This window comes from Salvelinus sp. IW2-2015, linkage group LG16 (genome assembly GCF_002910315.2).
Source record: "Salvelinus sp. IW2-2015 linkage group LG16, ASM291031v2, whole genome shotgun sequence".
Taxonomy (NCBI): domain Eukaryota; kingdom Metazoa; phylum Chordata; class Actinopteri; order Salmoniformes; family Salmonidae; genus Salvelinus; species Salvelinus sp. IW2-2015.
The window spans coordinates 13,286,582-13,309,615 of record NC_036856.1 but is presented as its reverse complement, the minus strand read 5'-3'; the positions used below and the strand labels follow the sequence as shown (position 1 = coordinate 13,309,615).

Here is a 23,034-nt window from a genome sequence, read left to right as displayed (position 1 = left end):
GTGTTAGGAAAACTTTACACTCACTAACCATTTTCATTCTGTGGCTCAACGAAAACTTGTAACTCACTTAACGGCAGATCTACTGCCTGTCCTGTGCCCGCATCACGGATCCCCTCCTTGTAGAGGAGCTGGATCTGCGGCTGCTGGACCCAGAGGGGTAGGTCACCACCCGGGAGGACCTTCCCCGAACCTGCAGCCCCTGCGCCTCCCGCATGTCCCGGGCCATCTGAGAAAGAGTCTGACTGGGGTTCGTCTGGAGGCGTTGGAAGAGACTCTCCCTGGTCACAGTCCTTTCTGGGCAGCTGAAGGTCAGAGCAACTCCAGTGTCTGACTTCATCTCTCTGGAGAACCCGTCAGAGGTACCGTCAAAGCAGCGTCCGATGGCGATTTCTTTTGCCACCCTAGGGTTCTGGTCTGTGACCGTGTAAATGCCATAGTTGTGCCCCAAGGGGTCGACAGGGCCCAGCATGTTGAAGGCATGGGACTCGTTGTTCGGTGAGGTAGGGGGGTGCTTGGTCAGGTACTCCTTTAGCAGGCTGTTGATGCCCACTCTCCGACAGTTGCCCTGTGGGAGGACTGATATAAGGGACCTGTCGACTGCGGCTTGGTCGAAGAGCATGCCACTGCACTTGAACTCGAGGCAAGCTGCGGAGGTGTTGGCCACATGCATGTCACGGGTGCTGCGGATGTCTCTTATACCGTACAGCTGACCTGCGGTCTCAGGGTGGGTGCCTCCATGGTTCTGTGACCTTATCATGACCTCCTTTTGCCCCTGGATCTTGACCTTGATGTAGCAAGCCCTGAACTCCTGAGGGTTGGGCCACCAGGAGTGGTAGTCACCCGTCCACGATGTTAAGTCGTTCTCTTGGAAGGGCACAACATTGTATTCGTATTTGTCCTTTTCCACTCTGAAGAATCGGAAGTGGTTTGCATCGACTCCAGCATTTTCACAGTCTATTAAACTCTGATAAGGGTATATTGGTCCATTGGTCTCTTCCACATTGTTGGGGTTGGGTTTTGCCAAGTTGATTCTGAAGGCTGTTTTCTTGAGAGCTGGATCATCGTGGTCTGATCGCTGGTAGTCTATCTTGTCTAAGTATGGCTGAGACACTCCAATGATGTTTGGGTTCATCTTGGGGGTTGAGGGAGCTGCCTCCAGCTCTTCACCACCCATAATTCCTGTGACATAAGCTGTGTAAGCATCAGGCACCTGGGCATCACAGAAGGCTGGCAGGCAAGCTCCATTGGGTCCGGTTATCACACTGTCAAAGCGACCCCATGCTCTGGGGTTAGAGGAGAAGCCAGGCTTGGGCTCCAGGTTTATCAGGCTGATGACCACACCTTCTAGCTGCTCAGTGTTCAGGAACTTGTCATTCATGTACGCCCGCACTTTGACGTAGCAGCGGCGGTTCTCAGGCACGTCCAGGTTGAAAAGTCGACGCTCCCTGATTTCCATGTTACCTATGAGGAAAGTACGCTCCTCTCGCTTGCTCCTCCCATTACCACCAGATGTGGCCTGAGTGTAGTGAAAGTCACTCTCCTCCTCCCAGATGCCTGTGTCTGGGTTGAGGGACCACAGTTTCATTTTGGGAATGTGAGCTTGCATTTTGACGTGCTGCGTGTCTAGGAGTACTTGGACCGCTCCAGCCCCCAGGACTTCCTGGTTCGCCTCATCTCTGAAGTCAACAGAAAACATCCCATATGTCCTCAGTGGAAGCATGTCACCCTCATCGTCCACAAAGTTGAGGTCACCAGGAGCTGCAGCAGCTGTGGTGATGTTCCTGGGGTCAATGAAGGTGACACTGGCTTTCACTGTACCTTTGTACACCTCCCCATTTTTCTTGTGGAAAGAATTTGGAGGTATGACGATCTGTCCAATAGGGTCCTCCCCTTTAAAATCTGTTAAGTCAATGGTATTTGTCTCTCCAGCATTGATATCAATAGGTTCCTGCTTTCTCATCACCTTCACGTCATGGTAAACATACCCCCCTCTCCTGTCGAAGATAAACACCTTAGGAGTGTCAATAAACTTCTGCGTGGGATCCACAAAGTTGACTACCAGCCTCTCTGTGTCTGGGGTTATATTGAGTGTGAAGCCTCCTTTGTACCCTGTGGTGCCTACTCTCTCCTTGCCAATGTACATGTGCCCAAAACGCAGTGGTTCATCGTTGTCTGCTGTGACCACCCTGCCACGTACCAGCACCTTGGGCACTACACACTTCTGGCAGCCACACTCAGTTACAGCCTTGATGGGCAGGCTGTAGCTCCCACAGTCTATTACCCGGCTCTCCATCTTCTGGACCCCACAGCAGTAGCCACCTCCATCCCTGCAGCGCAGGTCGAAGTCCAGGGAGCCTGCACACTTGTTGTGGGGGCAGCGGCCGGCGTTGTATAACTTAGAGTCCGTCCCAGGCTGAACACAGTCCATGGGCAGTCTGATGAGGTGGTTCTCAGGAGTGGGGTTGCATGCCGGTGTGCCTTTAGCTGTGGAATACACAACACATAGAGTCAGCAATGAGAATACACTTATGTTTTATGGCTGTAAACATGCATGCATATGCGCATATAGGAGTACATTTATTCATTCACTTATTTCATACAAAAACAGATGCAAATGGCCCACTCTGTCACACTTCACATTAACATGTAATTACCTAGAATTTCATTTTCATAGGGAGCATTAGTGTAATTAGTATGCAATAACAATACCTGTAACTATGGTAATATGAACAACATTTAGAGGTTTCCTTTATTCCTTTATTATTGGTGGGATAAAGAGTAGTGTTGTTCTTATAGGTACCTGGTGGTTATGTCATGCTGGTTAATTGCATTGTGGTTATCAAGGTACAATGAAGGTAACTACATGGTAAAGGATACGCAATGTAAAGTGTTCACTTAAACACACGTTCTCTCTGTCCACATGCTGAGCGACAACCATGACTAGCCAAGTTGCACTACAAATCATTCATAATGGGGTAATTAGATGTGAACATCGGGAGAACATTTGTTCACCAACCATCCAGATGGAAATTGGAAAGAAAAGATTTTTGTTTACCCAAATGTTGGCAAAATGATTAATGTGCATGACATCATGGCTGAGTATACGCTCCAGTGTTCCTGTTAAACTCCCCATCCTCCAAATAAGAAGATTATTGCAGACAGATGGAACAGTCTGATTAGCCCAATGTGTAATTTCCTTCCCTGGTCCCTTTGCGTTCTTTCAAAAACTAATTAAAATTACAACAACTAAAAGAAACGATAAGAAAATGGTACAGATGTAAGATCTTAAATTGAGACAGTTTGCTACAGCAGGAAAATAATTTTGCAGCAATAAAATATATGAATTACGTGGATTATAATTAATGGACATCTTTGTAGGGGTTAATACATTTTTCGTAATAGAAAATCAAGTCTGACATTTCAAAGTGGAAATTACAAACTTAAGAAGCTTTTTTAAACCTCAAATACACTACAAGTTTGACATTTCCTATATTTCAGGAAAGTTCAAATGAAGACCCTACATCTGTAGTCCTGTCTTTTTAATATGAATGAATTGAATTGAATGTTTTATTAATTAACTGGAGTGTAGCCTATTGTTCCCTAGTGAAGGGAACCACATCGGGCTGGTAGTGTGAAGCAGGTTCATCATTCTCCACTAAGAGCCTTGATGTTCCAGGTGTTGTTGGTCTAGTCACAGGGGCAGATCTCTCAGGCTGTAGCCCGGCTGATTGCTTTAGCACACTCCTCCGCAAACCCTATTTGTCAATCTATATCGTGGCTAACAAGCAACTGGGGAATATGCACAATGTGTATCTATCCCGCACGGATGTGGAAACGTATACTTCTCTGACTTGGCAAACAAAAGGACCAGGATTTATTGTCAATCTTGGATTTCACTTCAATACGGGGAGCTCTGGAGAACTGGGATTTGGGTTTTTACTGTGTCTAGAATCTCTCGGTAAAGAATATTTGTTTAGACAAGGCTGCTTTCGACCAATGTAAACATAATAAAACCTTACTGCTCCACGTGCTGCCAGATTCTGTGGCCCTTGATATTTAATGATCTTATTTCCTTGGGTGTATTTATTTTTTAGTTGTAACTGATACAGTCAAATTTTCTGAAGTTTTTAAATATTTTTTAAATCTTTCTCATTCAGTTTACTCCAGCATCCTTCCCATACTGTTAATTTCTACAAGTACAGTATAGGTACAGTTAGTATAGGATTTGATGGATAAGGTCTATACATACCGATAACAGTGAGGAATGCCTGCGAAGACTTGCTGCTGCCTGTTTGGCTGCTGGCTTTACAGTAGTAATGTCCAGTCTGCTCTGGCTTCAGGCCTCTCAACAGCAGATCCTCTTCGTATTTAAACACATTCCTATCCAGTAGGGTCCCATTGTGGTACCTGGAAAGGAGAACATGCCATTAAAAAGTTAAACAGAACATTCTAATAAGCTATTTTAAAATTTAAAATAATGGCATCTAGCCATGATTAAAATAAAACTTGGATGATTTTTCCAGAATTTAAAAGTAAATGCATCATCTTACCAGTAGTATTTGTCAGGCATGGGCGACCCTGTTGCCTTGCAGCACAACATCACACGCTGTCCCTCGTAGCGCACTTTGTCCTCCGGGTGCTTTACAACATATGGCTTCTCTGCAGAGCAGTAGGAAACAAATCCTTAAAAACCTGGCTCCGAAACTGTTGAGAATGGTACCACTGAGGCATCATGATTCCATAAAACTTAACCAGGCCTACAGTTTGAACTCTTGTTGGTCTCCGTACTTATGAAAAATGATTGGTGTGTGATTATGGTTAAAATACTGCCCCTGTAACTGCACCTGTGTTTATTTAGTTTCCACATACAGCGAGGTCCGAAATTATTGGATCCCTTGATAAAGATGAGCAAAAAATACTGTATAAAATAAATACAAATACTGAACTATATTGTGTGCTCAAAAACATATATTTTTACAAATATTTTGTTTAACAAGTAATACAAAAAAAATCATAATCTTCGTTTTCAATAGTGCAGCACTCTCCCATTGCAAGAATAACAAAACTGAGCCTTTTCAATCAAATGTTAATCAATCAAATGTATTTTATAAAGCCCTTTTTACATCAGCAGTTGTAACAATGTTTAATGAAATTGGAGAACATATTGAGAGGGATCTTAGACCATTCCTTCATACAGATTCCTTCCAGATCCTTGATATCCTTCATCTGCACTTATGGACAGCCATCTTCAATTCCCAGAAACACTAGACCCACTCAATTTCCATACCGCCCCAACAGACCCACAGATGATGCAGTCTCTATTGCACTCCACACTGCCCTTTCCCACCTGGACAAAAGGAACTCCTATGTGAGAATGCTGTTCATTGACTACAGCTCAGCGTTCAACACCATAGTGCCCTCAAAGCTCATCGCTAAGGACCCTGAGACTAAACACCTCCCTCTGCAACTGGATCCTGGACTTCCTGACGGGCCGCCCCCAGGTGGTAAGTGTAGGTAACAACACATCCGCCACGCTGATCCTCAACACAGGGGCCCCTCAGGGGTGCGTGCTCAGCCCCCTCCTGTACTCCCTGTTCACTCATGANTGCGTGCTCAGCCCCCTCCTGTACTCCCTGTTCACTCATGACTGCACGGCCAGGCACGACTCCAACACCATCATTAAATTTGCCGATGACACAACGGTGGTACGCCTGATCACCGACAAGAACGAGACCACCTATAGGGAAGAGGTCAGAGACCTGGCAACAACAACCTGTTCCTCAACGTGATCAAGACAAAGGAAATTATTGTGAACTACAGGAAAAAGAGGACCGAGCACGCCCCCATTCTCATCGATTGGGCTGCAGTGGAGCAGGTTGAGAGCTTCAAGTTCCTTGGTGTCCACATTACCAACAAACTTACATGATCCAAGAACACCATGACGTTCTTGAAGCGGGAACGACAAAACCTATTCCCCCTCAGGAGACTGAAAAGATTTGGCATGGGTTCTTAGGTCCTTAAAAGGTTCTACAGCTGCACCAGAGAGCATCCTGACTGGTTGCATCACTGCCTGGTATGCCAACTGCTCGGCCTCCAACCGCAAGACGCTAGAGGGTGTAGTGCGAACGGCCCAGTACATCACTGGGGCCAAGCTTCCTGCCATCTAGGACCTCTATACCAGGCGGTGTCAGAGGAAGGCCCTACAAATTGTCAAAGACTCCAGCCACCCTAGTCATACACGGTTCTCTCTGCTACCACACGGCAAGCGGTACCGGAGCGCCAAGTCTAGGTCCAAGAGGCTTCTAAACAGCTTCTACCCCCAAGCCATAAGACTCCTGAACATCTAGTCAAATGGCTACCGAGACTATTCACATTGCCGCCGCTAATACAATTTGATACCGCAGGTTTTCAATGGGGCTCAAGTCTGGAGAATGAGATGGCCATTGCAAAATGTTGATTTTGTGGTCAAATATCAATATCTTTGTGGATTTTGATGTGTACTTTGGGTATTGTCTTGCTAAAAGATTCACTTGCGGCCAGTTTTCAGCCTCCTGGCAGAGGCAACCAGGTTTTTGGCTCAAATGTCCTGGTACTTGGTAAAGTTCATGATGCCCGTTGACCTAAACAAGGGGAGGCTATGAGGGGTGGCCAGTCCTCTTCTGGCTGTGCCGGATGAGATTATAACAGAACATGGCCAAGATGTTCAAATGTTCATAAATGACCAGCATGGTAAAATAATAATAATCACAGTAGTTGTCGAGGGTGCAGCAAGTCAGCACCTCAGGAGTAAATGTCAGTTGGCTTTTCATAGCCGATCATTTAGAGTACTACTCAATACTACTTTATTACCTGTTAAACAAAATCTTTCTCTTAGCAATTGTATTAATATAAAATAAATTAATTTTAAAAAAATTAAATGAGCATGCAATATAGCTCAAGGCAATTCCACGGTTATGGAGTGATGCTGAGACTCAGATTTTTCACTTTAAAATGTTTGTCAAATAAAAAAACAATGATTGCAAAGTTAACTTCTTATGGCTGGGGACAGTATTGAGTAGCTTGGATGAATAAGGTGCCCAGAGTAAACTGCCTGCTACTCAGTCCCAGAAGCTAAGATATGCATAGTATTAGTAGATTTGGATAGAAAACACTCTGAAGTTTCTAAAACTGTTTGAATGATGTCTGTGAGTATAACATAACTCATATGGCAGGCAAAAACCTGAGAAAAAATCCAACCAGGAAGTGGGAAATCTGAGGTTTGTAAGTTTGCCTATCCAATATACAGTGTCTATGGGGTCATATTGCACTTCCTAAGGCTTCCACTAGATGTCAACAGTCTTTAGAACCTTGTTTGATGCTTCTACTGTGAAGGAGGGGGGAATGGGAGGTGATTGAGTCAGGCGCGCCCCCGTGAGAGTTAGCTGCGTTCCATCGCATTTCTACAGACAAGGAATTCTCCGGTTGAAACATTATTGAAGATTTATGTTAAAAACATCCTAAAGATTCTATACATCGTTTGACATGTTTCTACGAACTGTAATGGAATTTTTTTACTTTTCGTCTGGCCTGCGCGTCATGAATTTGGATTTTTGAACTAAACGCGCGAACAAAAAGGAGGTATTTGGACATAAATTATGGACGTTATCGAACAAAACAAACATTTATTGTGGAACTGGAATTCCTGGGAGTGCATTCTGATGAAGATCATCAAAGGTAAGTGAATATTTATAATGCTATTTCTGACTTCTGTTGACTCCACAACATGGCGGATATCTGTATGGCTTGTTTTGGTCTCTGAGCGCTGTACTCAGATTATAGCATGGTGTGCTTTTTCCGTAAAGTATTTTTTGAAGTCTGACACAGCGGTTGCATTAAGGAGAAGTTTATCTAAAGTTCCATGTATAATACTTGTATCTTTTATCAATTGTTTATTATGAGTATTTCTGTAAATTGATGTGGCTCTCTGCAAAATCACCGGATGTTTGGAGGCAAAACATTACTGAACATAACGCGCCAATGTAAACTAAGATTTTTGGATATAAATATGAACTTTATCGAACAAAACATACATGTATTGTGTAACATGAAGTCCTATGAGTGTCATCTGATGAAGATCATCAAAGGTTAGTGATTCATTTTATCTCTATTCTGCTTTTTGTGACTCCTCTCTTTGGCTGAAAAAATGGCTGTGTTTTTCTGTGACTAGGCACTGCCCTAACATAATCAGATGGTGTGCTTTCGTCGTAAAGCCTTTTTGAAATCGGACACTGTGGTGGGATTAACAACAAGTTTATCTTTAAAATGGTGTAAAATACTTGTATGTTTGAGGAATTTTAATTATGAGATTTCTGTTGTTTGAATTTGGCGCCCTGCACTTTCACTGGCTGTTGTCAAGTTGATCCCGTTAACGGGATCTCAGCCGATGTCAGCCGTAAGAAGTTAAACAAACCATACAACTCTATGCACAAGGACTACCTTTAATAGTTTCCAGATTTTTTTTTTTACAGAAACACATTTACTTGAACAACACTGCAGAGTTTGGTAACAGAATGATGGTTTGTGCTGTTGGTACAGTCATTCTGTTATCAAACTTTGCATCTGCACAGTTTTTCAAGTAAATATGTTTTTGTAAAATGTTCAATGGAAATTGTTAGAAGTGGTCTTTTTGCATAAAGTTTTGTGGTTTGTTTAACTTTGCAATCATTGTTTTTTGTTTGGCAAACATTTGCAATATTTATTTTACAGTATTTTTTGCTCATATTTAATCAATGGATCCAATAATTCCAGGCCTCACTGTATATACACTACATGACCAAAAGTACGAGGACACCTGCTCATCGAACATCTCATTCCAAAATCATGGTCATTAATATGGAGTTGGTCCCCCCTTTGCTCCTATAACAGCCTCCATTATTCTGGAAAGGCTTTCCACTAGATGTTGGAACATTGCTGCAGGAACTTGCTTCCATTCAGCCACAAGAGCATTAGTGAGGTCGGGCACTGATGTTGGGTGATGAGGCCTGGCTCGCAGTCGACGTTCCAATTCATCCCAAAGGTGTTCGATGGGGTTGAGGTCAGGGCTCTGTGAAGGCCAGTCAAGTTCTTCCACACCAATTTCTACAAACCATTTCTATATGGACCTCACTTTGTGTATGGGGGCATTGTCATGCTGAAACAGGAAAGGGCCTTCCTCAAACTGTTGTCACAAAGTTGGAAGCACAGAATCATCTAAAATGTCATTGTAGAGTAGAGTTAATATTTCCCTTCACTGGAACTAAGGGGCCTAGCCTGAACCATGAAAAACAGCCCCAGACCATTATTCCTCTGCCACCAAACTTTACAGTTGGCACTATACATTAGGGCAGGTAGCGTTCTCCTGGCATCCGGCAAACCCAAATTTGTTCGTCGGAATGCCAGATGGTGAAGCGTGATTCATCACTCCAGAGAATGTTTCCACTGCTCCAGAGTCCAATGGCAGCGAGCTTGACACCACTCCAGCCAACGCTTTGCGTTGCACATGGTGATCTTAGGCTTGTGAGCGGCTGCTCAGCCATGAAAACCCACTTCATGAAACTCCCGACAAACAATTATTGTGCTGACGTTGTCTCCAGAGGCAGTTTGGAACTCGGTAGTGAGTGTTGCAACCAAGGACAGACGATTTGTACACACTACAGCACTCTGCGGTCTCGTTCTGTAAGCTTGTGTGGCCTACCACTTCGCGACTGAGCCGTTGTTGCTCCTAGACGTTTCCACTTCACAGTAACTGCACTTACAGTTGACCTGGTCAGCTCTAGCAGGGCAGAAATTTGACGAACTGACTTGTTGGAAAGGTGGCAACCTATGACGGTGCTAAATTGAAAGTCACTGAGCTCTTCAGTAAAACCATTCTACTGCCAATGTTTGTCTATGAAGATTGCATGGCTGTGTGCTCAATTTTATACACCTGTCAGCAATGAGTGTGACTGAAATAGCCAAATCCACTCATTTGAAGGGTTGTCCATATACTTTTGTATATATCGTGTATTTGCGTGTAATGGTCTGAACTACTTCAGACTGTTCTCCAGTGGTCCAGATTGATTTATACATCCTTCCCCTAGTTTGACTCTAGTGGTTGGATGGTTATACAGACAGGCTGACTGGCTCAACCCAGTAGTAAGTACATAGAGAACATACTTTATCATTGGGCTTTTGTTTGTTAATGTTATTAAGCGTGACTCGCCTGCAGACTTTAGGACCGCCCGTACCCAGGATGACCCAGTGCTGTTGCTGGAGGTGGAGGCGGTAACAGGGGCAAACTTCTCCTTGTGAATGTAGAGCTGGGTGGGGGAGCTGGAGCAGACCCCTGGGAGTCTGAAGAGGCCTTTGGCGTCAGTGCGGGCGTGGATGATCTTGGGCTGGCTGGCCAGCGCTATCCTGGCCCCCGCTACAGGGACACCGGACATACTGAGGACCTCTCCCTGGAGCACGTGGCCCTCACACACACAGCGACTGCAGTCCTCACTGGGCCGACCTTTGGGGCACTCGCGATTACAATTGGCTGCAGATACACAGACATACACATAAACACCCACACACAATACATTCAGTATACTTTTACACATTAGATTAGAATTGCTATTTTGATTTCACAGACATATTCTCTGTCTCTTTAGATTTACAACTTACGTGGGCATGGATTTTTCCCACATTTCTGGATTTCCGCCGCTCGTCCCACACACTGCACTGTTACAGAGGTTCTCACACAGGTCCTCCTCCTGATCCTGCGACCCTTGCCACAGGTCACCGAGCATGCTCCCCATGGACTCCAATGAGTCCACTTGGCTAGTCATATAACAGAAAGTAAACACTAATGATCCAGATGATACAGAACTGTAACTGAACTGTAACTGAAGCTTTAAAGAAAGGAGGAAGGAAAGATGCATTGTAAAAGTATTATCACAGGACTTTTGCCAGGCTACTGGTCAACTGATGAAAGTGTTACGTGCCAGGTAGTTTCCTCCTCTCTATGGGATAGAGCAGAGACAGTGCTGCTACTGATTCCCCTTAGGGAGGAAAGTGCACAGTGACAGCCTCCTCCTGATCAAAGCCCTTGGAGCTTTAAAAACATCAAAAGGTGTGTTTACGACAGTGACAGATAATTGAAAGAAGCACATTTTCGGGAGAAGTTAGGAAACATGTGACACCTAGAGAGAAAAGGCTTTTATGTATGGGAAACTATACTGCTGCCAAAGGCTCTACTGTGGGCGTAGTCTCTGTACTTATTAAACAACCGAACGGCTAATGTACCTACTGCTACATCTCAGATCTGTTGGCTACAGTTGAATGATACTGATTGTCTTCATGTCAGTGATGACTCTGATCAGCTGAATGTCTCTTGGCAGAGGATGAATTAGGTGAAAGTTCCATGATAATGATCTGCTTGATGTTAAAGTTTGGCATGGTATACTCTACTGTCACGTGTCAAACTCATTCCACGAAGGGCCGAGTGTCTGCGGGTTTTCATTCCTCCCTTGTACATGATTGAAAGTCACTGATTACAGTAGTTAGGAACTCTCCTCACCTAGTTGTCTAGGTCTTAACTGGACACATTGAAAGGAGAAACCAAAAATCAGCAGACGCTCTGCCCTCCATGGAATGAGTTTGACACCCCTGCTGTAGGTCTATGTATAGGTTGTGTTGGGAGGGTACCTTCGCAAGGCGGGGTGGCACACTCCCTCCTCTCTGTGTGGTGGCCCTGGCATGGGGGCACCAACAGCAGGGGCAGGGGCTGGATGCTCATACACTTCCTCTTGCGCACCTGGATGCCCACGTCATTACAGGCTGTAGCAGAGCAGGTTCCCCAGGCGGCCCAGTCTGTCCAGTAGGCCTGAACTGGACACACAGAAACAAGACAGAGTGACAAGGGTGAGTGAGTTCTCCACATTGAGATCGAATGGGTAGAATGGACTCAAGTAAGCTGGCCTGAAGTTTGCAAAAATAACTGTTACTTAACTATGTACAAGCACAGTTCTTTCACCGTTTGGTAAAAGACAAACAGATCATTAGTGTCCATAAGCCATGCATCTGCTACTGTGTTAAGTGGCCCTTGTAACCCACGTGAAGGGAGTATGGTGGTCTGTGGGTACCTGGTGGGCACTGGAAGCGGACGTGGTAGTTGGAGCAGATGCGTCCGTAGGCCTGCTCCTTGTTGATGCACCAGAAGCCCTTCTCCAGGCTGGAGTGGGTCACCTCCCCAGTCTCTGCTGCTGCTACCCAGTCTGTGGTGCGGGCCTCCATGGTCACCGGCCGGGCACACACCCTCTCCCTGTAGTAGAACCGGATGGCCTCTAACCGCTCGTAGTCTCCATTCCCCCCTGGATGGTCGATGTTGAACCAGGACGTCCATTCAGTCACACCTGCCATACATGCAGAGGGAGACAAAGACAGGGAGATACGGGTCACAACGTTTAAGAGAAGAGTCTGCTACTGCCATTTTCTGCTGAGTTGAGTCACCCAGGGGAGCCTGCGTTGACCAAACTCATTCCAAGCCCTGCGGCCTCAACTCAGGCAGTCAGATGAGGAGGGAGGGAGGGATAGAGGCACGCTGTCTAGCTTTTGTCTGCCACATGTTCAGCTCTGAGGATTTCCAAAGATGTGAAGAAACAACCTCACTACATTCCATTAGCAACATACCATGGATCTTTCTTTCTCTGAATAATAGATTGCTTCATTGGAACGAGACCCTTGGGATCGATCAAGAGTGAAGTGAGGTGATCTATTGAGGGACATTATCAGGATGTGTTCTCTGTGCTGTTGTAGGTAGACAATCTCAACACAGACCTAGTGACCTCTCTAGTCTCTTTGTTCAATTAAAAACACTTGCAAAGTTATCAAAATACAGTGCATTTTAATCCCTGTGGTGACATTAGGTACTTAGTTTTAATTTCCTGTACTTACTTTGTAATGAATAGTTAAACTGAACTTGTGAATATAAAATAGACTCTTATTTCCATGCAATTTTCTTTGCTCTGCTATGATCCTGACAAGTTAACACCATTGTCTTTTCACCAGACTGCTCAATCAAAGAAACAAGACTGAATCTAAGCATAATGGAATGTGAATGTCTAGTTGGAACTGAACATTAATTACACAATACAGGCAGGTCATTTCCTTTCTGGAAATCAATTCAAACTCAGTTGATAAATTGGGGGAAAACCTCGTGGTGTCTCACCCTTGGCCTTTGCTAAAAATTGGACTTGACCCCTAACTCTGATAGGTTGTATGTTAATGTTACTAGTATGTTATAAAACTGTACATATTAACAGTCAATTTTCTGCTCTTACCATGGGTGTGTAAAGTCTAGGAGTTTCAGTACATCAAAGAGGGAAAACCCTTCTGTCTGGTGTAGAAGACAGTGTTGTGTGAGTTTTCTTCCCTCCCAGGTTCTATTGGTAAACCAGGTGGCATTAGGATTGAGCTCACTCACCTGTGGTATGCTGTGGCTCGGTCAGTGTGTTGTAGGCCAGCTTCCTGCTCCTTTCTGTCTGGTTCCACTTCTTAAACAGAGAGCTGTTCCAGATGGGTCCTGGAGGGGGAAAACCACACCATGAATACACCATTACATCATGGCCACCAACCTTACCTGCACCACTACCATACTGTAACACTGTAACAGTGACCTCAGGAGCTCTGTTCAATGGATCCACCACGTTTTACAACAGGGAGAACCAGATTTATGGGGGCGGAAGCATGCCGGTTTTCTAGTTTGCGGAGCTACATGTCTGAATAGTGGGTGATCGGCATGTTCTCATCAGGTTATCTGAGTGTCTGTGAATGTGAGAGGAATGTCTACGTCTCACTCCGGGAGCCGTGGTTGAAGGCCATAGGGTAGTCTTGGGGTGGGTTACCCGATCTCGGTACACTGCCCCTGGGGTGTCTGGGTTTCCAGAAAACAAAGACAAGCCGGACTCTATTTTACCGCCCCTGCAAGCTAGGGAAATGTCAGCAATCAGTCTGGAAAAGCTCCATCCAGATTTACATTTGCATTTCCGTGAGAGTTATTTAAGATTCTCTTCAAAGAGGTAGGGTTTCAGACGTTTTCCAAAGATTGGCAGGAACTCCGCTGTTCTCACTTTAGGGGGAAGCTTGTTCCACTACTGGGATGCCAGGACACGTAGGGTTGGGATGGTCAAGAGAACAGAGGTGGTGGAACGGAGTGCTCGGATTGGGATCTAGGGTTTAAGCAAATTTGGAGTTTTATTAGTCGTATGTACGAGATACACATGGTATACTCGATGCAACATAATGCTTACTTGCAGGTTCCTTCTCAACAATGCAACAACAATAATAAATAATAAAATATAAGAATATGAACATAAAGTAAATGTCTCAGTAGGGGACTGGGGGCAAGTGTTTAAATTGTGCAGTATTTAGAAATCATAATAAGAGTCTGGTAGCAGCAGTTGTGTTGTAGGTGTGGATGTGTGTACGTCTGTGTGTGTGTGTGTGTGTGTGTGTGTGTGTGGTGGTGTGTGTGTGTGTGTGTGTGTGTGTGTGTGTGTGTGTTAGTCTTGGGTGGTATCCAGATTGTCATACCTTGTGCCATACCGGGATATTCGGTAATACCGGCACTGAACACAAGGGGCGCTCGTTTCAAACCCCCCCCTGAGCCTTTGTAATTCGAAGATGACCAATGCTAACAAGTACATGTATAATCCAATAGAGAATGCTAACTAAATACTAATGAGCGCATTACAAACATTTTATACAGTCTCTGACTTAAAGTATTTGCGGGACAGACATCCCAGCTCATAAAGTTATACAAGTAACAAAAAAAAATGCTACTCACCGTTTGCTGCATGCACAAAACAAGTATTAGCCATTAAGGCTCTTGATCTAGGAGGGGATTCTCTGCTGTTGCCAAGCGAAGCTTGATTTTGGAAGACGCTAACCACTTAGCTAGGTAGCTAACTAGCTACAAAATTAGCAAACCAAATGCACAACTGTAGAGCATTTATCACATTTTAGACTGTTAGCTTAATAGTTATAAGATATCTAGCTGGCAAACATTTAGTTGTGAATTCCATACTGTAACTAGATCACCTGGCACATGCTGCACAACAGTGAGTAACTCTCAAGGCTCCAGTCTCTTGTTGTGCTTCTAAACAAACACCATGTGACTGGGGACTACCAGTAAACTTCATAATGAAAAATTATGTGACAGGTGAAATGAAGGGCGCGATCTTCTTTATCTCCTAACAAATTGCATAAGTTGACTGCAGATATTTACTTAAAGTATATACAATTATTCAAATTTATAAAAAATAAGAGATGTTAAAGAAATACTGTAGTTTCGGTATTGGAAAAACCATCCTGTGGCTATTTCCAAATACCCTGGTATACGGTATATTATACAATGCATTCAGACCCCTTGACTTTCCACATTTTGTTACGTTACAGCCTTATTCTAAAATTGATACAACATTTTCTTCTCATCAATCTACAGAAAATACCCCATTATGACAAAGCGAAAACAGGTTTTTAGAAACCTTATTTACATAAGTGTTCAGACCCTTTGCTATGAGACTCGAAATTGAGCTCCCATTGATCATCCTTCAGATGTTTCTACAACTTGATTGGAATCCACCTGTGGTAAATTCAATTGATTGGACACGATTTGGAAAGGCACACCGCTGTCTATATAAGTTCCCACAGTTGACAGTGCATGTCAGGTGAACAAGAACCCAATGGTCATTCTGACAGAGCGCCAGAGTTCCTCTGTGAAGATGGGAGAACCTTCCAGAAGGACAACCATCTCTGCAGCACTCCACCAATAAGTCCTTTATGTTATAGTGGCCACGCAAAAGCCACTCCTCAGTAAAAGGCACATGACAGCCCGCTTGGAGTTTGCCAAAAGGCAACTAAAGGACTCTCAGACCTTGAGAAACAAGATTCTCTGGTCTGATGTATCCAAGATTGAACTCTTTGGCCTGAATGCCAAGCGTCACATCTGGAGGAAACCTGGCACCATCTCCACGGTGAAGCATGGTGGTGGCAGCATCATGCTGTGGGGATGTTTTTCAGCGGCAGGGACTGGGAGACTAGTCGAAGTACAGAGAGATCCTTGATGAAAACCTTCTCCAGAGCGCTCAGGACCTCCAACTGGGGCGAAGGTTCACCTTCCAACAGGACAACGACCCTAAGCACACAGCCAAGACAACGCAGGAGTGGCTTCGGGACAAGTCTCTGAATGTCCTTGAGTGGCCCAGCCAGAGCCCAGACTTGAACCTGATCGAACATCTCTGGAGAGACCTGAAAATAGCTGTGCAGCGACGCTCCCCATCCAACCTGACAGAGCTTGAGAGGATCTGCAGAGAAGAATAAGAGAAACTCCCCACATACAGGTGTGCCATGCTTGTAGCATCATACCCCAAGAAGACTCGAGGCTGTAATCGCTGCCAAAGGTGCTTCAACAAAGTACTGAGTAAAGGGTCTGAATACTTATGTAAATGTGATATTTGTATTTTTAAGAAATTTGCAAAAATGTCTGAAAACCTGTTTTTGCTTTGTCATTATGGGGTATTGTGTGTAGATTGATGAGGGGGGGGAATAATTTGATCAGTTTTAGAATAAGGCTGTAACGTAACAAAATGTGGAAAAAGTCAAGGGGTCTGAATACTTTCCGAATGCACGGACCTGCAGAACCAGGAGCCAATGAACTGGGTCCAGTTGACCACAGCAGATCCATCTGTCCCTTTGTCATCTGTACATATGCCGTCTCTTCCCTTCTCTGTATCTGCATCTGATCTTGTCATTATGCTGGTTGAATTTTATAGACAGCAGTCATTCCCTTTGATATTACATACACAAACACACTTACATTCACTCCCCACATATGCGGCAGCGTTAGGCATCAAAGGGCTAACAGCGGTGTCCTTTCTTTTGGTTCCCAACCAAGTGCCTGAAGCCATTGCGGCCTGAGAAAGCCATTCACACCATGGACTGTCTCACGGCCTGCCTGCCTGACTGGCTGTCTGTGAGAGCGCTTACCACTTTAGGAGGGACACTGCTGAGTTTTTGGACACAGTCGCTAAGTCACCCAATGCAGGGGCAAGCATCAGTCCAGTCCCTCTGGTTGTTATTGCTGACTGTGGCTCTTTTTTGTTACGCCAACACGATTCTCTTCCAATTTGATGGCTTTTGAGCATTTTTTCATAGTATGCTGGTCACCCCAGTGAATGGCTTGTCTTACAAGTTGTATTACGTACAGTGAGTTCCAGGTCAGTCTTTGCAGCCTGGTTAAACCAGACTGACTGCTGCGCTCTTAGGCCTACATGCTGCAGGTGTATCTGTAACATGAAAGCAATGGGCTGCAGTCAATGCAAGGTCGGCTTTTCATATCTAGCGTGATACTGTAGATCATAGACAGGGGTTTTCATATTTGATATTAGTTTTCCTTCATTGACATGATGGAATGACTGGATAAATAGAAACAAATGTCTCTCCACAACCTCTGCAGCGCAGATGTGAATGCCTATGCCTCAAACTACCTCTAACAGTTTCTCTTTCTCTCTCTGTAGCTTTCCTAATCATTACTAGATGAACTGTGGAGGAAAACAACTCCAACATTAATGAGTGGATACGTGTTGGGTTTGGACACACATCCAAGTGACCTTGTCGCATTACATGAACATTGATTTGATTTGAGTTTAAAGATGTGTGGGTTGCAGTCACTGCTGTGGCTGTGGCTTGATGGAGCAGTTTGTTACAGGGAGTGTATGTAAGTACCACTGCCATTGTTAGTTCATTGTGTGGGGTTGTGACTATTCTACTTCCTGCTTTTGGAAATTAGAAACAGATATTGTTTTGTTTTTTGTTGTTGGAAGGAGCAGGGTTTTGATGTAACAATCTACTGCACAGAGAACTGCACTATCACAGGCTGTGGCTACTCCAACAGGGACACATTGCTTACCCTTACCACTTCAAGATGTTTCATAATGCAACCTCAACCGTTAGAAGATTACAAGAGTAGTTTTATGAGGTGCATAATGGCATTAGGGCATTTTATGTAGGAATTCATATTTGATCAAAGGGCCACCCTATGTTCTGTATTCAGCTATGGCAGGTGTCTAAGTGCACTGGCCTCGGCACCAGTGGTTGACTTTGACTAGTTAACGTTCCTTTGAGTGCCTTGTTAACACTTTATATGTGAATTTAAAAAGCCAGTGATTTAATCTGCGCTGTTTCATGATAATGGTACGTGAGTGGCTTTACTTCATCTAAAATGTGTTAAAACACACTAATGTGTGAGGAAACACAATTAAACTTAACCGGATTTTCTCCTCTGTTTGAGGTCTATACTCCTGGTTAACCTTCCCTAATAGAGGCCTCTTCTCCTACCCCGCCACGACCCTCGTAAAACACTTACCCAGTAAGAAGATACTGGAAAAGGTCAAAGTATAGTCCCATGTAATGGAAACAATACATTAACAACGGCGCCAAGTATGTTTCTGTATCTATTAACAGACCCTCTTTCTCCCCCTTAATATAGACACACAGGCTAGCTTAACTTAATAAAGCTGAATACCAGGCAATGTTCTATTAGTCATGGAGGGAGACTCTCAACTGGGTATTGGAATTTATTTTCCAGCCCCAGCATTGGCTCTGTAATGCTGGCAACCCACTGCACCCGAACTGCCTTGGCTTGGCCATTCTGGTGCCAATGTCTGGTATGCCTGGCGTTGTTGTACCTACTGGCCTCTGCTCCTTATTCTGGGAGCGCTGCTATTTGAGGTGTGTTCACCATTCTCCCATTCATGTCATAAAGCTGCTTTTAATGTGGTGACTGTGCTTTAGATGAAGGGTACACAAGGACAAAACCATCTATTAATACTGCAGGGCCTTCTAAAGGGCATTCTCCTGTTGCCTTCTCAGCAGCTCGGCCTGGTGTTTTCCTCAACAGAGCAGCATGCACACTTGGCCATTGCCTCATGCTAATAAAAAGTTGCAAGAAAATAAAAGTATATGTTTGTGAAGTTTGATACCCAGAGAAAGACTTCAGTCAGATTACAGGCAGCCCAGACAGATGTGTGTTGGCAGAGACACAGGCTTTTCAGCAGGTCTGGAGGTTGTTTAAAATATTCCAGAGCCTTTACAAGAATAAAATGTAAAAACACTTTTCTGTGTTATGAAATGGCTTGGATGGAGTGGCGGATGAGCGTTGGGCTGAACGCTGAGCGTCTCTCCACACAGTGTTGATGCAGCTTTGCCATGCCTCAGCCCCACAGTTAAGTGTAATAACAGGCGTGTGCAGTGAAGCGTTAGAGCCCTGGAAACATCTGTTACAGAGCCTGGCCTTATTTGGATTTAGGTAATAAGGAGGTATTTGGTATTTGTCCAAAATCATTTTATTTTGAAAAGGGTTTGTGGCAAACCATTGGGCTGAAAAGTTAATTCTGCCATCCAGTATGGATTAATGGACATAAATGATTGCCCAGAACAGAAAGTAAGGTTTTTTGATGTGTGTGTTTATGCCATGGCCTTGTAAACATGTGGAAGCTGTTTTGTTTCTTTGGCCCATACTCTGGCTGAGATGTATTGTAGTGGAAGAATCAGATGGTCTGCTCTCTTTCGCTCCCTCTCTCACTCCACTCCACTCACTCACTCCCTCCCTCTTGGCTGCAGGGCTGGTTGGGGAGCCACTGATTGATTATTGGTCAGCAGCATCTGTGGTCCATTATCCTGAACACAGTTTTCCCCCTGACATTAACTAATGATGCAAATCAACCACAACATTTGTGGGGATTTAAAAAAGGATAACAGAGGCTTTGTGTTCTTCACGTCAACTTATTTTACCGTACTAAATGTCCTAATTCGAGCTATAAAAAACAACATCTAATGGCCTCAATGGTATTTTCCCAGTAATACAGTATGTCTGCAAGTGCTTGTCTATGCTTCTACAATGGCTATACAGGAGCTTGAGAAATAACTGCTTCTTGAGCCTTAGCCTATTCCTATGTCTCCGAAAGTAATGCTAGTGCACATAGCTCCTTAAACGCAGACATCAGCATGATCAAACGGTAGGAGAGAAACCGGAGTCATTTCATTTGAAGGGCCTTGATGTGACGATTGATGGGAATACAAGGGACTTACTTTGATCCCTTTCTTCTCCCTCCCTTTTTCATTAAAGTCAATGGGCTAGACTCCCTGGTGACTGGTTTAGCTGGACCACTGCTCTCCAGTCAGTCTGTGGCCAGCATCTGGAGAATTAGCTAGTCCCTCTGAATGAGGCCGATTAGCACAGGACAACATTGATTTTGGAGTTCTGAGACGGCTTCTTCATGGTCCCAGTTGGCCCTCCTCCACCTCTATCTCGAGACTGGCACGGCCACGGAACATTACAGTTCATTACAGGCAGCCTTCTTGGCATTTGGCTATATAAAACACTCCACTAAGACCTAGGACTAGGTTTAGCCTGACTGACTGAGTAATGTCAGTCACAGTGTTCCGTCTCGGCACCTCAGTAGCGCCGAGCATCCAGGAGCAGAGCAGTTGTCTCTTCGAATAGAGAAACAGGTCATAAATCTCTGAACGCTGAGCGTGATGAAGAGAATGATGGGGGGAAGGTGAGATAGAGGCATCAGGAGGGGAAATTAAAAGTAAAAGTTGTTACTTGTTTTCTTGGTGAGTGCAGATTGAGTCCCACGAGGAGTCTGCAGCTACTGATTAATGTTTTGAGGCGAGTGAATTCGTCACTGTCCATTCTATCAAACACCTAGTTAGTGTGAGACTTTTTCTGTACAGACAAGACTGTACATGCACTGAATTCTAAAATAATCCCAGGGCTATCCATCCATTATAACAGATTTAAGGCTAGCTTCAATCCGATCGCGGAGACTGRATTCTCGGTAAACGCTGCATATGTAGGCTTCATCGGCAATGACCTTTCAATGTAAATTTTCCTCGGTCCGGATTGAATCCAGGCCTTACTGTATACTGTAACTAGTCTACAGCCACAAGGACGTTGTACAATCAARGTCAGAGAAACATGTGTTACCACTAGACCAGAGCAAGCCCCAAACATCCATCTGCTTCTCATTAACATGACAGCGTGTTAATAAAATGAGCGTTCTGATGACTTAACACCACATGATTAACACCTCCAGAGGTGGGGTAACCCTGCAGGGACAGACAGCATCCCTATGGTGCTACAGTAGGATCAAACCACTAACACCTAAAAGACCACACACAGCACACTGAATGTTGATCTGCTGTTCGTCTGCCGATCGTTCGGCGCGCTGTGTTTTAGGGACCACCCGCTGGTGGATGTCTGACTGCTGACATTTTCACAATTCTACATGTAAAATCAGTTTGCACTCGGTTTGCAAAATTACGTCCGTCACTCTGGGCAAAAGCTATTGTGGTGCATTTCCATAAAGAATTTACCCCAGTGTTTTACCCAAAAGGCTCAGACTTTTCTGTTTCCAACTACACGGGCCAGCACCCATGTTTCACTGGGTCATGGCTCCGGTGGACCTGCTCTCAATTGGGGCCAAAGCCAGGCCACTGGTACTTTTCAGCTTGAATTTACATAACAATAGTTCACGGTTTCAAGTTTCTATATATATTTTTTTTGTCACATGCGCTAGTACAGTGAAATGCCTTTCTTGTTGGCTTTCACAACAATGCAGTAGTACTAGATTTTTTWAAATCAAAAAGTCAAGTAGAACAAAAACACAGGAGAAATAAAATAAGAACCCGAGAATGTAAGTAAGCTATATACAGGGCCAGAGTCGGTGCCAATACCATATTTACTGTGAACTTTAACACCTTCTCACAAAGCTACTGTTTTGATTATGCAGAGGTTGTTGATTCTGCTCTTCACAAGTCCTCACTGTCAGCCCTAGTTATGGAAACAAAATGTCCCTAGTTTCACATAAGGGCGTATTCACTAATGTAACACCGGTGTTACAGTCGAAAAGCAGCATTGGTATGTCCAAGCCTTTAAAGGACCACTGTTGGTCCAACACTGACATCCACTGGGACAGGCTATTTTCTCACCTTCTAAAGTTCAGGGGGACAGACATCTGTGCACGTATTGACTTACCATAAACACCAAATCGAAGAGTGAYAGCTGTCACTATTTTCCTCATATACTGTAGAAACCAAGAGTGCGCTACTAGAGACGMTGGATCATTGACAGAGTGTCAGAATGATGAAGCTGTTCAGGGTGCAGGGTTGAATTGGCTCTTATGGACTTCTCTCATCTCTCATTTGACTAACGACATTGCTTACCACAGTGACGGTTAAATGGCATCCCAAACAAAGGCAATGATACAAACACAGTGTCATATATTATAAAAAATGTGTGGAAAATATTCTGCTGATAGGTGCACAAATTAATGTAAGTTACTTTTTGTGGGATAGATTAACCAACATCCTAAAACACAGTTCACACTTAAAAAGTAGATTTATTTGAAAACTCTGATTTATGTAGGCTAATTTATAGCAATCAATCATTCATTCAAATAAACATGCCGTTGTGAGGACATTAACTTGACGTACCTTGAGCCACTGCCACTGCCACCAGGAAAGACAGGAGTAGTGTCATCTCTGTAAAGTCCCACATGGTGTCCCTCTCACAATCACAAACTTGGATGACTTCTTTCTCTCTGTATTATAGTGTCAAGTCAAGAGGAAAATGTGTTTATTTTCAAAATTGGTCAACTACAGAGTCTTTGAGTGTTCTCAGGTGTGGATGATGCTGGTTGGAAGCCTGCTCCTGTCCCTATACCCAGTCATATGAGGATTGTGAGTTAGACAGAGCACAGGAGTTTTAAAAGAAGAGACACCCAGAGAGCAGTCCAATCCATCCCCCCTTTGCTCACCATTGGCCAGTGCTCTCTCACATCTGTCCCCCATACCACTCCCAAAAAAAGTCAGAAGGAGAGAGGGGGGGTGGGGGGAATTACCTCACATACAAGGGTCTTTTTCACTTTCCATAGATTAAGATTGAACCTGTTCTGACTGCTTTACTGCCTTCATTCTTCCCTGCTT

At 44.3% G+C, this 23,034-nt stretch overlaps 1 protein-coding gene across 1 annotated transcript in view; it reads right to left on the bottom strand.

Annotated features, from left to right (window-relative positions):
- cilp2 (cartilage intermediate layer protein 2) overlaps window positions 1-22,767 on the bottom strand; it is a 28,168-nt gene extending 5,401 nt beyond the window's left edge. The window contains exons 1-9 of the mRNA XM_024003455.2: window positions 22,543-22,767; window positions 13,466-13,564; window positions 12,126-12,395; window positions 11,689-11,871; window positions 10,666-10,821; window positions 10,220-10,537; window positions 4,551-4,659; window positions 4,250-4,407; window positions 68-2,484 (exon numbers count right to left, since the gene is read on the bottom strand). Of these exons, the coding sequence (XP_023859223.1) occupies window positions 80-2,484; window positions 4,250-4,407; window positions 4,551-4,659; window positions 10,220-10,537; window positions 10,666-10,821; window positions 11,689-11,871; window positions 12,126-12,395; window positions 13,466-13,564; window positions 22,543-22,606 (3,762 nt within the window). The 5' untranslated portion in view covers window positions 22,607-22,767 and the 3' untranslated portion in view covers window positions 68-79. The remainder of the gene's footprint in view (window positions 1-67; window positions 2,485-4,249; window positions 4,408-4,550; window positions 4,660-10,219; window positions 10,538-10,665; window positions 10,822-11,688; window positions 11,872-12,125; window positions 12,396-13,465; window positions 13,565-22,542) is intronic.
- Between the last annotated feature and the right edge of the window lie 267 nt (window positions 22,768-23,034).